Raw genomic sequence first — 17,848 nt, forward strand, 5'->3', positions numbered from 1 at the left:
GTCAGACCCCAGTGACGTTGAGGCTTATTTTTCCTGTAGCTGTGATGTGGGGGGTGAGGTTGGAAATCTCAAGAGCAAGATGCATGTCACCACCATTTCCTTTCACAGAAGAAGCAAGATACCAAATGTGAATTTTCTTGTGGTCCAATTTCTATCCTGGCTCTTGGTCTTTCAGGACAGGAGGCAGACCTAGCTTGATAAGTCAGGCTTGGTAACAAGAAGGCTCCATTCCTTGAAAATCAGCGCCACCTACTGTCAACAAAAAAAAAAACCATTCAGTTGCATTGTAACATAAACAAATATATTTTATTTTTCCCTTTGCTAGAAATTTTTATCACACTGGAAAAGCCAGATTTCTAAAATCAATCTTATACAAATGGTCAAATGGGTGTGATGGTGGGATAGTGTTGAATTGTCAGACATTGACGGTTGGATTGGCTATGCTGGCCAAAGTCCATTGTCTTTGGGGGTGGGGGATTTCGGTCTTGCCTGCTTTTGAGGGGAACAGAATTGCCCGGCATCTGAAAAAGTTTCTGGCAGCCGATTGTGGCAGATTCTGGGCTTCCTTGGCTTCAGGGAGCCACTAGCCCCTCTGGTCATGTTTGCTTGATAAGCAGATCCCCCCCCCCCAACTTCCTCTAGTCTTAAAGACCTTCCCTGCCTCACACTCTTTGTAACCCCCCCCTTTTTTTTTTCTCCACATCATCTATCCAGATTCCTCTTGGCTTGTGGTTAGCAAAGTATGGTACCACTGTGCAACACTGCTGTTCACTAATTTTCACTGTTGTGAAAGTCAGAATAAACACCTTTTTACATTATCCAACTGCTGTGTGGAGTTCATTTCCTAACAAATGGCTTGGAGAGGCGCTTCTACTACGGAAGAGGAGCCCCATCCCAAGGCTGGGGATGCAATTGTTGGATCATCGGAGTCCCAGGGTTTTCCCACTGATTCTCTCGGAGCCTGCCTTCTTCCTAGGACCACCAGCCTAGCCTGACTTCACCCGAGGGCCTGGACCGCAGAACAAGGTATACTATGCTGCCTTACTGGGTCGCATAGCTTCTGCGGCGCTGCATTCCGTTCTGTCCCTTCCCTCCCCTCTTGCTCTCTCCCAGTCAAGCAGGGCCCTCTTCGGTGGCAGAGGCGAAAGCAACCAGCGCTGCTTCGTGGCTGGGGCACGGCCGTTTCAAGGGAGCCTTTCCGGCACGAACTTGGACTTCCCGGATTCGGGAAGGCGCGCCAGCAGCCCCGTTGTCTCCCAAGCTCCGGGCATCCGTTCTCACGACGCGGGCAATCGCAAACGCCAAGCCATGCAGCGTTCTATGACTTTGCCGGGAGCATCTCCGGGACTGAAGCGAGCCCCGGGCTCTACCTCCACGCCCTCCGTCCGAGGAAAACCGGGTGAGGCTGGCAGAGCACTGCAGCCTGGAGAGGATTCCCGCTCCAGCATGTAAGACGGGCGCCCGCTCGCACCCGCAGCCACGTGCGACGGAGGGAGGGGAGCGGCAGGCGTCGATTGCCTGCCCGGCTGAACTAGGGGCGTGGATAGAACGCCGCAGAGAGCAGTTGAAAAGGAGGAGGCGGGCGTCCAAGTCTCGTTCCGCGGCCCCATTGGTCGGAACCAGCGGGCGGGGAAAAGGGGAGGAGCCGGTGTGGGCCCGGTCATTGGCCGCGTGAAGGCAGGGGCGGGGCGTGGCCGGAGGTCCAGGTGCGACGTCGCTCACGGTCTCCGCTGTGCTGGCGAGCGCGGGGGGAGGGGGCGGCGTGTTTGTGGGAGGCTCCCGCCTTCGCCCCGGCGGTGACGTCACGCGCGTGCGGGGTGGCCGAGGCGGTGCTCGGAGACCATGGACGGCGGGGTGACCATGCCGGCGGGTAAGGAGGCAGCCGCGGGGGGAGCCGGCTGGCCCGGCGCCAGGTGTTCGACAGGGCGCGTGGCCGAGCCCCGCTCAGGTTTCCCGGGAGCCGCATCCTCGGGGGGGGGGCGGGCTCTGGTGCGACCCTGAGGGGCCCTCCTCGCTCGGCTGAAGGAGGAGAGGGGGTGACCCGGGAGAGGCCCCGGAGGACCCCCTCCCCCGACAGAGAGCGGGTCCTTTCTGGTTCCCTGCCGGGGGGGGGTCCTTGGAGGAGGCCACGCCGGGGAGCCTGTGAGCAGCGGGGGCGATGAGGGCTTCCTTCGTGGCCCCTTGTGGGGGGAACCCTTTGCCCGGCCAGCCTGAAGGCGTCCAGTCCCAGCAGATGCAGCCCTCCTGGTTGGGGATTCTGGGAGGGAAAAGTCCTCCCGTGTTGAGGAATTGCCGTGGCTGAGAAGCTCTTCCAGGGAAAACACACCTGCAGCCCAAGCGGAGCGCTTGGGGTCTTTAACGATAGGCAAAACCTCTCTAGCTCTTAGGTGTTAAAAAGAAAAAAAAGATTGTGTGGCTCCTGAGTTGAACATGATTGTTCAGACTTCTTTGGAAAGTTGATTGAAAGTCTGAAATGTTTTCATGCTCCGGAATTGCATTTTGCCTTAGCCAGGCTCTATATTATTGGGCGACTCAAGCCAGCTGGCCATTTTTGCAGCTGTGCCGTGTGGGCTTTTGCCTCTGATTTGAATTTTGAGGCTGGAAATCGAATTATTCTAGACGCTTTGCAATGTCTTGGTGTTTTGTTTTCTTTGAGGGTTCATGCAAACCCTCCAGGGATGGGACAGAGCCAGCCAAAGAGGGAGCATTAACAGAGTTGGGTAGCTCTAAACAAGTGCAGAAGAGGAAGGAACGAGGACTAGGCATGCTCTACTCTGAGTAAGCCCACATCTGAATACGATGGGGAAGGGGATGCCTTTGATTCCCTACTGTGAGTGATTAAATGACTGCTTCCTGCTGAGGAAGCGGAGGCCATTGGAAAGGGTGCAGGGGGAATATAAAGTAGCCCGTTTCCAAGAAATGAGCTCACCAAGTGAGTGAATCAAAAATCTTAAAAGGGTTTGGGCAGGGGAGGTCCAAAAGGATGTGTTTAACTAAGTTGCAAAGCTGAGAAGGAAGCAAGAAGAAATAAATATGTCTCACAGAGGCTCTTAACCAGATTGCGCCTTTACGGCTGCTCCGAGGCAGTGGATCCAGGAGGGCCCCTTGGTTTACTGAGGAACTCCGGGAGATGAAGCGCCGAAAGAGACGCCTAGAGCACCGATGGAGATCCAGAAAATCCGAGTCGGACCGAGCACTTTTAACATCCAGCGTCAGAGTCTACATCCGGGCAATTAGGACGTCAAAAAGAACATACATTGCCTCTCTGATTGCTTCCGCTGAGTCGCACCCAGCCGCCTTGTTCAGGATAACCCGTTCCCTCCTAAATAGGAGGGATACGAATGATCCTGTGCAGGGCAGAGCTGAGGACTACATCCAATTCCTCGCGGACAAAGTTGCTCGGTTTCGGATGGACCTGGACTCCAATCCCGCAGAACCAGCTGAGGCACCAAGGGATAATCTGGTAGGACATCACTGGATTGATTTTCAGGCTGTTACCCCTGAGGACGTGGACAAGGCCATGAGAGCTGTAAGTGCCTCCACATGTGTACTGGACCCGTGCCCCTCCTGGCTGGTTGTTAACAGCAGGGAGGTGACATGGGGCTGGATCCAGGCGGTTGTTGCCGCCTCCCTTCGGGAGGGGGTCTTTCCCCCCGCATTAAAGGCGGCGGTGGTGAGACCCCTCCTGAAGAAACCATCTTTGGATCCAGCCATCCTAAACAACTATCGTCCAGTCTCCAACCTCCCCTTTGTGGGGAAGGTTGTTGAGAAGGTGGTGGCCTTTCAGCTCCAGCGGTCCTTGGAGGAAACCAGTTATCTAGATCCCTTCCAGTCGGGTTTCAGGCCTGGCTACAGCACGGAAACCGCTTTGGTCGCGTTGATCGATGATCTCTGGAGAGCCAGGGATGGAGGTCATGCCTCCATCCTAGTACTCCTTGACCTCTCTGCGGCTTTCGATACCATCGACCATGGTATCCTTCTGCGACGACTGCGGGAGGTGGGGGTGGGAGGCACTGTCTTACGGTGGTTCTCCTCTTACCTCTCGGACAGGTCGCAGTCGGTGTTAGTTGGAGGGCAGAGATCGACCCCTAGGCCCCTAATGTATGGGGTGCCGCAGGGTTCGGTCCTGTCTCCCCTCCTTTTTAATATCTACATGAAACCGCTGGGTGAGATCATTCGACGGCACGGGATAAAATACCACCAGTATGCGGACGATACACAGCTGTATCTGTCCGCCCCGTTTCAACTCAAGCCAGGGCCTCGAGGCTGTTAGGGACTGGATGGGGGTTAACAAGCTTGTACTCAATCCAGATAAGACCGAGTGGCTGCTGTGCTTCCCTCCTACTAATTGGCCAAGTGTTCCATCTCTCAGGCTGGGGGGTCAAACAGTACGCCCCTCAGACAGGGTCCGCAACTTGGGAGTCCTCCTGGACCCACAGCTGACTTTTGAACACCATTTGTCAGCTGTGACCAGGGGGGCATTTGCCCAGGTTCGTCTGGTGCACCAGTTGCGTCCCTACCTGAACCGGGAGGCTCTCACAACAGTCACTCATGCCCTTGTGACCTTTAGGCTGGAGTACTGCAACGTGCTCTACATGGGGCAGCCCTTGAAGAGTATTCGGCGACTTCAGCTTGTCCAGAATGCAGCCGCGCGAGCGATTGTGGGTGCGCCTCAATTCACCCACGTAACACCTATCCTCCGCGAGCTGCACTGGCTGCCTGTTGGTCTCCGGATTCGCTTCAAGGTGCTAGTTGTCACCTACAAAGCCCTTCATGGTATTGGATCTGGGTACTTGAGAGACCGCCTACTGCCAATTACCTCCACTAGACCAATAAGATCCCACAGACTAGGCCTCCTCCAAATTCCATCAGCCGCCCAGTGTCGACTGGCGACTACCCGGAGGAGGGCCTTCTCTGTGGCTGCTCCGACCCTGTGGAACGAACTCCCCGTGGAGATTCGTACCCTCACCACCCTCCAGGCCTTCCGCATAGCCCTTAAAACCTGGCTGTTCCGACAGGCCTGGGGCTAAAGACTTGCAGCCCCACTTCGAATGGTATGATTGTTGTGTTTTTTAACTGTGTGTGGTCTTTATATTTTGTAACTTTGTTTGTTTTTCCCCTCCCTTGAATTGTGAGCTGCCCTGAGTCCCTTTCAGGGAAAAGGGCGGCATACAAATAAAGTAAATTCAATTCAAATTCAAATTCTCCTGGTATACCTTAAGAAACTGAAATAACAGGGAACCTGTCACGGCAACCATGGTCTCTAATGCTCATGGCATGTTTCTTTTCCTTCCTGAACACAGTCTGGTATGTGTCTTGTGGCAAATGCAACTTTATAGTAGTTTGGGAGCAAAAAATGATATCAGGATTGGAACAGTGAACAAAGAGTCTATATAGTTATAGAGTTCCATAAATGATAGCTGGAGGCGGAAACAACTCTTTCCGTAAGCTACACCGAGGAACGAAGACATTTCTATACTGGTGGGACCTAGAAAGAGTTCATACAGAAAGGATCATACATGAAAAACCAGCTTTCGGTCTGTGGGGAAAGAAAAACCCTGAATGACAGTTGCTGCCTACAGAGCACAGGGCCTATTACTGATCTGTGCCCAGAGAAGAGTGGTGGTGTTAACAATTACCTACTACAAGGCACAGAAACAAATGTGTGCCAATCATATGTCGACTCATGAATTCATCCATGATCATGGGTTAGGGGTGTTGGACAGGTAATGTCCAAGTCCATCAACAATTCTCCAGATGCTAATCCATCAGTACAGATGATGTTAGCAGAGCAGATACAATGACATTCCAGTTGCACAGCATGAGAAACTCTGCAGTTCCCGGCTGTTCATCACTGGAGACCTTCCTTTTCCATCCTTTGGTTTTTTTAAAAAATCTTTGCTAAATTTATTTGTACAGTCTCACTATCTGCTCCTCTCTCCCATTTTCTGTTTACCAGGAATTGTTTGCAATTGCGCTTTTTATATTTCCTGTTTGGGGAATGCCTTCTTATTTTGAGTTCCTTTTCCTGCCATGAAACTCTACTTATTATTGCTCTCAATTGATCAGCAAATGCTTTCTTGGAGCACCTAGGATGATGTTGCCAAGATGGCCAAGCTCTTTGGGCAGGACGTTGGCTAAGAGGTTTAACAGGGAAGGTAGACTTTTTTGACTGAATGCTTGGGAAGGCTTTGAGAGGTCAGCAGCTGAGGCATCCTCTGAGGGAGAGGATGTGCTGCTCTTTTTTGGCTGTTTTTAATTCCATGACGAGCATCTCTTGCAGATGCATTCATTTGAACTTCTCTTTCAAGTATCAGGTTTTTTTTTCCCAACCAAACAAGAAGGAATGGCTATCTCATTCTGAAAAGTACATTTGCTTCTATGGAGGTATGTCAAAATGTAATCCCAAAGTACCTCCAGGTATTCATACAAAATATTTGTGCCGTATCACAGAGCATTAGTATCATTCTTTAGGAACAGAGAAGAGAAAGTAGAGAATAAGTATAATAAGAAAGAAAAAGCAATAATTACAGGGAAAAGACCACCCTGCTAAGACTATCCTTTGGGCTGGACATTCTGATTGCGCTTAAATGGCCTGCCCAGTGCTTTCAAGAGTGACCCATCCATGGGATCACACCATACCTCTCATGGTCTTGATGTCCATCCTGCCTCCCTCAGATCTCCCCTACCCCGCTGTTCTCATCTTGGTCAAGGCAGCCAGTCACCCCCACTTAATCACCCCAATGCTCACCCCCATGCTTGCATTCTCCCCAGTCTTCATTGCAGCTCAATCACCTTAAGCTGCCCTCGGAACTCAGTGGCCCAAGGAGGGAAATCCAGCTACTGAAGGTTCAGTGGTTGCAACTTAACCTTTCTCCCTCTTGGGGGGGGGGGCTACTAGAGACTGCCTTGTGAGGCAGGAACATGACTGAAGCCCCCAACTGCTGCTTTTGCAAGAGTTATAAGTCCCAGCACTCTTGTCCCAGAAGGGGCCCTATTCATGTGTGCCCTGAGTAAGATCTCTAGGTTGATTTGTTCTATGATCCATTGTTCCTTTTCTTGGTTGTCCAATGGCATTCTCAGAAGTCTTGTCCAGAGCCAAAATTCAAAATGATCTGTGCTGTTTCTCCAGAGATCCATTCCCATCCATGAAATCTCGCAAGGAAAATCACCGGCTGCACGATTCCGATCTTTGTAAGTGTAAACACATCCTGAATATTTTTTCTGAGGCCTTCATTGTACTAAGTGCTAGACTCTGACATATTTCTTGACTGCTGATTCATTTGCTATTGACGATCCTAACAGACAATGCTACCTGCCGTTTCAGTATTTTCGTTGTTAATGTTAAGGTTGGTTGTTGGTTAGGTTGGTTTTCTGTTTATTTAATCTTAGCCTCCCTTTTTTCACTATGTTCTCAAGGGTCATCACTGGAGTTTGTAGATTGTTTTGCATTTCTAGCTATCAGATAATTTTCAGCATCGCATAGATTATTAATGCTTTTTCCTCCAGTTTTAAAAGCTACTCATCTTCCAATTCAACCTCCTTCAATATGTTTTCAGCATATAATATCTAGTCTATGGAAGGTAATTGACATGGTATTGTAAGCCCCTTTCTTCTGTATGCCTCCCAATCTTTATCATCTCAAGATACCTTTCAGCGTTTTGACCGGACACTCAATAGCATCTCCCAAGTTTTGATTTATCTCTAAGGCTGGCTGTTGCCATCTTCAGCAATTCGGCAGAGGAATTGATCTTCCACTGTATTAGATTGATACCCTCCTTGCTATAAAGAGGATTTTCTCTCTCCCCACCTCCAGTGAACCCTTCTCTGTCTTAACTGTGGATTCAGGGCCTTCTAAGGTTTCTGTTATACTGACTGTATCTATTCTTGCATTTCCAACCAAGTAACCAACTTTCCTTCTAATCTGAGACCTAAAGCAGTGTTGGGGCATCATTATCTTGATTACAAGCCACCGAGATGTTATCAAATCTAAATCCTGCAGAAGAAAAGCCACATTGGGATACTTGATTTTTCACTTACAAATTGAAACAAAATCAGAGACGGTGCCCTCTGTAGCTGGTAATTTTCTCCAGACAGTTTCTGTCGATTAAATAAAAGGCTGCACAAAAATAAGTCGTATAAAGAGGGATGAACTTACACATTTATGAGCCGAATTACGCAATATTAAAAAGAGGCCTAATGTGGGAGTTTGATTCATTGAATTCAGTGTCATTTTAGTCAGAATATTCTGTTTCACAAGGCCAGCTTTTCAGGTTATGTAACAGTTGTTCAGAGCTGCAGTATTAATGATGAATTGGTCTATAGCTTAAAAGGAAGCTTGCATTTCCCCTTATGAAAAAATGGTCTACTAGTATTCCAACTCTAGGGAACACCCCTAGTTGAACTCATATAATCCAGCCCAAGTGGGTAATGAGCTTTTAACATTGTATGGCAGAAAATACTTTTCTTCTGAAACTGCGCTTGGGCTGAAATCTCAGGGCTGCCTCTGGCACAGTCAGGGTTCTTTGGATGAATGTAGGGCATAACAAAGGATTTCATGGGGCTTCCTGTTTCACGGCTCTTCCTCCCATTCACTCTCATGCATGGCAGGAGAGGGCCTGGAGGGAGCCCAGCAGAAGCCCTTTGTCTGAACCAGCAAAGCAAGCTGGCATGATGAGAAATAATTGGTAGACATAGGTATTTTAGGAATTCATTGTTGAACTGATGTTCCCCTGCAGGTCCATCAGCCGATTAGCCAAAATGCATTTATTGGCTGAAAGCAAGTGAGAGCCATCTGCAGTGAACTCCATTTTAATGCCCCCCTTAACATTCTTGACAGTGTTATTGAGCTCAAACAGTGCCTTGTGTTGGGTTTCAGGGTTAGTGACCATGGTTTAAAAAAACTTTTCCTGATACTTCACTGGTAACCATGGCTGGCATCTTCTGAGGGAGGGAATCTCTTCTGTAGACCAGAGTCATTATACCCTGAGGCCCAGCACTGCTCAACAGCTACCAGCCATGAAAACCCCCACCAGTATAGTGTCCATAAAAACTGTGTAGGCTAGGCGCGCAGCCAGTACATACATGTGAAACTTCGGGAATCACAACTTTGATACCAGCAGTTTTGTCAACAATATTTTTCTTTTGGCAGTTTTGTGTTCAGTAGGGAGCATTTAGTTCCATCTGCTAACCATGGGCCAAAGCAGTGGTGGGATTCAAATAATTTAATAACCAGTTCTCTGCCCTAATGATTTCTTCCAACAACCAGTTCACCAAGCTGCTCAGAAACCTAACAACTGGTTCTTCCAAAGTGGTGTGAACTGGCTGAATCCCACCACTGGGCTAAAGTAGTTCAAGACTGCAGATCCCCCACCCCCAATCCCTTGGCTTGAGAGTAGAGTTGACCAGGGATTTATTGTAAGCCACCCTGACTTTTATTGTAAGCCGCCCTGAGTCTCTTCTGAGAGTGGGCGGCATACAAAATTTAATAAATAAATAATAAAATAAATGGGCATTTCAACTGAAGTTGGGGATTGCCAAGAGGTTGTGTTGAGAGGAGACAATCAATCCAAGCCATTGTTAAGAGAGAAGCTATTTCCTTCTTTTGAAGAACCTGTGAAGCCTCTCATTGACGGAGAAAGTCTTTCTTAGCTGCCTGATTGTTTAAGCAACTCTTTTTTTGTTGTGCTGTCTTGTGACGCAGCAAGGATAGTATGGATAGATTTCGGCCGAGTTCCTCAAATCCAATGATTCGCCTATAATTTAGCCTATGCAGCTGTGCTCCTTAGAGACCCAACTGTGGTGAGTATTAGCTGTTAGAAATGGACTTCTTGCCTTCACCTTCTGCTTTCGGTCTTCCTAGGAACATGTGGCCGACTATAGAGGAAACAGGTTGTAGAAGAGCCCCAAATAGAGTATTGGTCTTTTCCTAATGCTGGGCTTTCTGGATATCCTGTTCCCATATACCTGCCGGTGAAAGAGCATCTGCTGAAGTGTCCATTCTTTGTGCTCCATGTAGGTGAAGAAGACTGGAAGTGCCTGGGATGTGGCAATAGCATCACAACTGGTCAACGTCTCTTCAAGACTGTTAATGAAACTTGGCATATTTCCTGTTTCCGGTAGGTCAGAGGGGTCCTGTTGTCGCCTCTGGGTAGCCTGGGAGGGCTGCAAATCCTGTGCTGCTGGATGGTGGAAATTCAGAATATGCAGCTCATTAGGCGTGTTACAGCATCTATCAATATCTACCCGTCTCATGTGACATGACTCGTGACAGATCATAAAAGATTATTTTGAAAACCTGTAAAAACACAAATATTAACAATGTCATAAAAGGGCTAAGAGAGAGGTCAAATTATATACAGGGGAGCCAGCTCATCAGATTATCATTCCTTTGAGACACCCTCCCCTCCTCCTAGTCTGGGCTCCTCCCCCAATAAAATAAAACCTCACTTTAAAGAGGAGACAGATATCTGGTACATCTGAAGTTAAGTGATTGAGGTCACCTTTGTAAATCTGGGTAATTTGCAGAGTTGCCTACTTTGCTGTCTATGTCATCGCTTAATTTTCAGTGGCGCAAATGATGTAAAAATGCTGATTGCAGAATTACAAATAGAGGCAAAGTCAATTATGTAACTATGGTAAATGACATCATTCGGATGGCTTTGAAGACAAAAGAGCTATTGTTTGGTGGTGAAGCCTGGAGCAAATGATGTCTGTGGCATCTGAAGTCTGGAGAATGGATTTTTATTTTCTCTCTCCCTTTATTCTTCATGAAAAATGAAAGTCAATCTAAACATTTATGGAGATTTTGGTTTTACTTTTCTGTTCCTTACCTTGTCCTTACGCTGCATTATTGTACTGATTAAGTACTGGTTCTATTTGGAGAAAATTTAATGTCTGCTGTTTTGATAATTTTTCATTGCATAGTGAGAAAAATCACAGGATTTATTATTTGTTTCATTACTAAAGTCAATTTGGTGTGATGGTCAGGTCCCATCTTGGGTGCTGTATTTTCTTCTGGGTACCACTGTGTAAGAAGAATTCAGATCAACTGGAATGAGTTTAGACAAGGGAAGTAAGGATAATGGGGAAATAGAAGCGAAGCCCGGTGAAGAAAGATGGACAGAATAGATATATAAATCTGTCTTGAAGAAAGACAACTGAGTGGCACTTGGTAAGACTGAAGTATTTGAAGATGAAGCCCTCTTCTCTATCAAGCAAAGCTCCATGATCTGGAAAACATTTTGAAGTTAGATGCAAAGCACAGCCTGATTAAATACGGAGAGAGAAAAATCCCCAGGCATTTAACTACTTGAGCCTCTGAGCCAGAGGGCTTAATGAGCTCCCTTCTCTGGATGGTTTTGAGCAGAAGGCAGCAGGTGTTGTTGGGATGCCTGCATCTGGGCCCCCACCCTGACCTGGGACCTCAGTGGCCTCTTCTGAGTCTGTGAATTACAAAGCAGGACAAATGGCCATGGCAGAGAAGGGTCTGGCTGAGCCAGTCAAGCAAGGAATGGCGGTGTTGTAGCCTTCCTTTCTGATGCTCGCTGCATGCTGCCTTCAGTGCTTCTGCTTGGCCCAGCAAGTCAACTCATGGAACAGAAGTTGCCTTCAGAAGTTGTGGTAGCTTCATCCCTGGAGGCTTTCAAGAAAAGATTGGATTGTCATCTGCCATCTGTCAGGAATGGTGTAGGGTCTTCTGCTTGGGTAGGGGGCTGGACTAGATGACCTCCAAGGTCCCTTCCAATTCTTGTTAATCTGGCAGTTTCAACTGGGCTCCTTCGTTGGTGCCCCGAGTGATGGCTCTGAAGGCCATTTTGGCTTTCAAGGGTTTGGAATGGGGAGAAATGAGAGTGTCTGCAGGGCACAGCCCCTCCCCCGCAATTTAAGATAGCAGCTACAAATGATTGTCGCTCCTGTGTTTTGTGTGGCAGTTATGAAGGGTCGATTCCAAGGCCCTAGTGGGTGACCTTGTCAGAGATTTACGGCTCCTCCTGCAGACGGGAGCTTGGAAGGGATTCCCCCATGAAAGGTTGGGGGGCTCTTTCAGAGGGGTGCCCCCTTGCTGCCCGGGGAAAGGTTTTCCCTGACAGGAAAGGTTTTCCCTGCCTTTTTTTCATCAGGAAATGTTTCTTCCTGAGACTTGGATCCGGTTATAGTTTTGCTGGTTTTGTCTGTTGCTGTTTTAAATAGGATGTGTGTCGCCTCTGACATCTGATGCAGATTAATAGGCCGAAGGAGGAAGAAGGAGGTGGCCCAGGTGTCATGCAGGGGGCCAGGTCTATTCATGGGAGCTCCCTGAGTGACTTTGGGCCCATCATCCTTAGCCCAGCCGACCTGACGGGGCTATGGGGAAAATTGGAGCAGGGAGCTTTGGGGAAGCTGCCCAACACACCAAGGAGCAAACTGAGGCTCCATGATGGCCTGTTTGCCCGGAGCTGATTGAATTGGCTTGTCAGATGAGCTGGAAGCGGCTTCATCTGTCCCAGACAATCTCCCCCTCTGTGCATGACCCTCTGCCCCACCCAGGACAGCTTCCCGGGTTTAAGGCTGGTTCTGCCCTCTTACTTGTCCTGCACTGCCTCTGCTCCTGGGTGGAAATGGCTTGAGTTTTACTCTGCCAGGCTTTACAGGTAAGGTCCTCGACTTACAACAGTTCATTTAGTGACCATTCAAAGTTACATCATCACTGGAAAAAAGTGACATGATGATTTTCCACATTTATGACCATTGCGACATACCCATGGCCATGTGATTTACATTCAGGTGCTTGACAACCGGTTCGTATTTATGACAGCCCCAGTGTCCTGGGGTCACATGATCTCCTTTTGCGACCTTCTGACAAGCAGAGCCAATGGGGAGCCAGATTCACTTAACAACCGTGTTACCAACTTAACAAGTGCAGTGATTCACTTAACAACTATGGCAATAAAAGCTGTAAAATGGGGGGAAACTCACTTAACAAATTTTTCACTTAGCAACATAAATTCTGGGCTCAACTGTGGTTGTAGGTCAAGGACTACCTGTATTGTGGAGGGTCAGCATCCAGCCTCAGCTCCCTTTAAAAAACAAAGAACTGGATGCCCAGCGCTTGCATCCAAGGCTGGGAGCCCTGAAGTTGGACCTGTCAGCATTTTCTTTCTGGCCAACTATCCAAGCCAGGACACTCACGATCCACATTTGAAACTGCAGTTGAACCCAAATGTGCCTCTCTCTCTCTCTCTTCCTCTCTACCTGCCTTCCCAGGAGCAAAATGTTTTTCTTCCAGAAGAAGCCCTCTTTTTTTAAAAAAAAATGCCCCAATTGCTCCTGAAAGGTGAGGGCGTGGGGGAACCCCTGCAGGGAAGAGCTGAGGAATTTGTTCAGTTTCTGTCGGATAAAATCACTCAGTTTCGGACAGACCTTGACTCTGCTTGGGCAATACCAGCCGAGATGCTGAGGGTAGGTCTAAGTCGGATTTCCTGGGATGAGTTCGAATTTGTCACCCCTGAGGAAGTGGACAAGGCCATGGGAGCGATGAGCACCTCCACCTGCTTACTGGACCCGTGCCCCTCCTGGCTGGTTTCGACCAGCAGGGAGGTGACACGAGGCTGGATCCAGGCGATTACCAATGCATCTTTGCAGGAGGGGTCTTTCCCGCAACCACTAAAGGAAGTGGTGGTGAGACCCCTCCTCAAGAAGCCTTCCCTGGATCCAGCCGTCCTGAAAAACTACCGTCCTGTCTCCAACCTTCCTTTTCTGCGGAAGGTTGTTGAGAAGGTGGTGGCGCTTCAACTCCGACGGACCTTGAATGAAGCGGATTATCTGGATTCCTTTCAGTCTGGTTTCAGGCCTGGGTACAGCACTGAAACCGCTTTGGTCGCACTGATCGATGATCTCTGGTGGGCCAGGGATAGAGGGCATTCCTCTATCCTGGTGCTTCTTGACCTCTCAGCGGCTTTCGATACCATCGACCACGGTATCCTTCTGCGATGTCTGGAGGAGGTGGGAGTGGGAGGCACCGTTCTACGGTGGTTCTCCTCTTACCTCTCTGATAGGTCGCAGTCGGTGTTGTTCGGGGGACAGAGGTCGACCTCCAGGCCCCTCAAATGTGGGGTGCCGCAGGGTTCGGTCCTGTCCCCCCTCCTATTCAACATCTACATGAAGCCGCTGGGTGAGATCATACGACGGCACGGGATAAAGTACCATCAATATGCAGATGATACTCAATTGTATCTATCTGCCCCGTGCCAGCTCAGTGTAGCGGCAGACGTGATGTGCCGATGCCTGAAAGCTGTCAGGATCTGGATGGGGATGAACAAATTGGTACTCAATCCTGACAAGACCGAGTGGCTTTGGATGTTGCCCCTGAGGGACAGTTCAGACAGTCCGTCCCTGAACCTGGGGGGTGAAAATTTACACCCCTCAGAGAGGGCCCGCAATTTGGGGGTCCTCCTGGATTCGCAGCTGACACTGGAACACCATTTGTCGGCTGTGACCAGGGGGGGCTTTGCCCAGGTTCACCTGGTGCACCAATTGCAGCCCTACTTGGACAGGGGGACACTTCAGACGGTCACTCAGGTCCTCGTCACTTCAGGGCTTGATTATTGCAATGCACTCTACATGGGGCTACCCTTGAAAAGCGTTCGGAGACTGCAGCTAGTCCAGAATGCAGCCGCGCGAGCGATATTGGGTATACCGAGATAAACCCATATTACACCTGTCCTCCGCGAGCTGCACTGGCTGCCAATTGGTCTCCGGACGCAATTCAATGTGTTGGTTATTACCTTTAAAGCTCTACATGGCTTAGGACCAGCCTATCTGCGAGACTGCCTACTGCCATACACCTCCCAACGGCCAATAAGATCCCACAGGGTGGGCCTCCTTCGGATACCATCAGCCGGACAGTGTCGGCTGGCGGGCACCCGGAGAAGAGCCTTCTCTGTGGCTGCTCCGACCCTGTGGAATCAGCTACCCCCAAAGGTCCGGACCTTACCCACTCTCATGGTCTTCAGGAAAGCCGTTAAAACCTTGCTGTTCCGGCAGGCCTGGGGCTGTTGACCTTAGTGTTAAGGTCCAGCCCCGATTAGAACGTATGTGTGTTGTGAATTTTAAACTCTTTTTTTACTTATTTTGCTTTTCTTTTTTCTTCTTTCGTTGTAAGCCGCCCATAGTCCTCCGGGATTGGGCGGCCTATAAATTTAATGAATGAATTAATGAATGAATGAATGCTTCTGCGGCTCCTGAGCCAAATTTCTAAGAGGCTGCTGTGGGTGAGAAAAGCCTTTGGCCGCCTGTTCCAGCAGAGGGAAGGCTGTTGACAGGCATCCTGCGGATTAGCCGACTCCTTGGCCTGCCGTTGTGCTGCTGTGTAGCTGGCCATCCTCCAGGCAGGCATAACTCTTGGCTGGGCCGAGGAGGCAGCTCTCGGACAGTTGGGGCGGAATCTCCCAGCCGCTCCTTTGGCCCAGGTTTTTCTCCCTTTGTCTCTTGACAGAGGCTGTCAAACCTGACGTAAGAGGACCTCACAGCCGTTGTGCGAGGCTGCTGCTATGACCTGCAGACACTCCAGTGCAGCTCCGCAAGTCCTAGAGCCTTTTTAGCCACTGCAGCATGCAGCCCTGAGCCCCCATTGCGTTTAAGCTCGGGGTGGAGGTGCCTAATGAGGGGATGTTGGTGGGAAGGAAACAGTTCCTGCCTACTGAGCTCTGGCTCACCATTGCTCCACACCGGATGGGACCTGGCTGAGAGAGGATCTGGCCTGGAGCAAGTAGCAGGACTGTTGCCAGTTGATGGAGGGCTGGTGAAGGGCTGTTAGCACAGCCTGCGGTTGAAACCAGCAATGACTTGGTGACCCTCCCCAGCCTGATCCAAAGAGAGGTTCACTCTCTCCCCTCAGAGGGAGGATGAGTGTCATTTTAGTCTAGACAGACCTTTGGGTCATTTTTGGCTTAGTTTAGGCATGCTCAACCTGTGGCCCATGGGCCACACGCAGCCCTCTTGTGCCTGAGGAGGGCCAGAGATGCCTAGATGGCCATCTTCCATATCTTCCAAAGCATCATTTTTCTCTTGGACAATGTAAGTGGGTTACAAACATGCCAAGGGGCCAGTGATGCCCCAGGACTTGTTCTTCGGGGGAGGTGTTACCCTCTGCTTGCCTCCCTTTTCTCACTCTGAGAGCACTTGCTGTACCCTGACCAAGAAATGTCCTTATGTCCTTTCTCTTGAGGAAGGAGGACTGCAGGTGCATGGTGGAGCCCCCGGGCTTTGGTCTGTCCTGCTTTCCCCCCACTCCAGTCTCCCCCTGCTCAAAGAAAACAATCTCCCTCCCCTCAAGAAAATGTTAGTGCCCCGTTTCTGTTTCTCACACCATTAAGCAAAGCTACAGAACGTGAGAGCATAACCTCAAACTGACAGGAGGGAAGTTCAAAGATAATATGAGAAGGTCTTATTTCACAGAAAAGGAGAGTAGAAGCTTGGAACCAGCTTCCAGTGGAAGTAGTGGTTCAGTCATCAGTAATTGAGGGAGATAAACATATAGCAACAGCACTTAGACTTATATACCGCTTCACAGTGCTTTACAACCCCCTCTAAGCGGTTTACAGAGTCAGCCTGCTGCCCCCAACAATCTGGCTCCTCATTTTACCCACCCCGGAAGGACGGAAGGCTGAGTCAACCCTGAACTGGTGGGACTTGAACTGCCAAACTGCAGGCAGCCGGAGGGCAGTAGAAGTACCTTGCAGTACTGCATTCTAACCACTGCGCCACTGCAACTCTTGTCCATCATTTGACAAAGACTAAAAATAAATAACAACAACAACAACAACAACAACAAAGCACTGCATGGCCAATTTCTGGAAAAAATAAAAGATAAAGTGGACAGTGAACAAACTTGGTTATGGTTAACAACAGGTACATTAAAGAAAGAAACAGAGTCATTAATCCTGGCTGCGCAAGAACAAGCTATCCGCACAAATGTCATTAAGGCCAAAATCGAAATATCCTGTGATGATGCCAAATGCAGACTTTGCAAAGAAGCTGATGAAACTATTGATCACATACTCAGCTGCTGTAAAAAAATCACGCAGACTGATTATAAATTGCGGCACAATTCAGTAGCACAAATGATCCATTGGAATTTGTGCAAAAATTATAATATTAAAACAGCAACAAACTGGTGGGAACATCAGCCTGAAAAAGTCACCGAAAACCAGATGGTCAAGATCTTGTGAGATTTCGGCATACAAACGGACAAAATACTGGCCCATAATACACCAGACATCACACTGGTTGAGAAAAATAAGGTCACAATCATAGACATCACAATACCAGGTGATAGCAGGGTCGCCAAGAAGGAACATGAAAAAATCGCAAAATACCAGGACTTAAAAATCGAAATTCAACGACTATGGCACAAACCAGCAGTGGTAATTGGCACACTGGGTGCTATTCCAAAAGCACTGGAAATACATTTAAAAGAGTTAAAAATTGACAAAATCACCATCAGTCAAATGCAAAAAGCCGCACTGCTTGGATCCGCACACATATTACGAAAATACGTTACGACGTCCTAGGCCCCTGGGTGGGGCCCGACTAGTAACCAATGCCAAATCCGGCGAAACAACTGGCCGCTGTGATACAATTGTATAATAATAATAATAAATGATTTTTTAAAAAAAACAAGCTCCAAGGGCAGATTTGATGGGCCACTAGATCTTTTTCCTACCATCCGCTTTCTATGTTCCTATGATTGGCTTTAAAGTCGAGACTTGTCCCTTGAAGATTGGAAGACCCCCTCTTTCTTCTGGATGTCAAGTGAAGTAGAAGGGTTGTGCTTTGTTTTTGCTGACACATGAGGGGGACAGAATTT

At 48.9% G+C, this 17,848-nt stretch overlaps 1 protein-coding gene across 3 annotated transcripts in view; it reads left to right on the forward strand.

Moving 5' to 3' along the window:
- The first annotated feature begins 1,730 nt into the window (after positions 1-1,730).
- LIMK2 (LIM domain kinase 2) overlaps positions 1,731-17,848 on the forward strand; it is a 57,156-nt gene continuing 41,038 nt past the window's right edge. For 2 of the 3 annotated variants that reach the window (XM_087705877.1, XM_087705879.1), the window contains exons 1-2: positions 1,731-1,870; positions 10,019-10,118. In XM_087705877.1, the coding sequence (XP_087562003.1) occupies positions 1,843-1,870; positions 10,019-10,118 (128 nt within the window). In that variant the 5' untranslated portion in view covers positions 1,731-1,842. Of the gene's footprint in view, positions 1,871-10,017; positions 10,119-17,848 lie in introns of those variants that run through there. The other variant, XM_087705882.1, reaches the window with a different exon arrangement.

This window comes from Thamnophis sirtalis, unplaced genomic scaffold (assembly GCF_051295495.1).
Source record: "Thamnophis sirtalis isolate CommonGarterSnake01/CBP01778 unplaced genomic scaffold, rThaSir2_p1.2 scaffold_2, whole genome shotgun sequence".
Classification (NCBI taxonomy): Eukaryota; Metazoa; Chordata; class Lepidosauria; order Squamata; family Natricidae; genus Thamnophis; species Thamnophis sirtalis.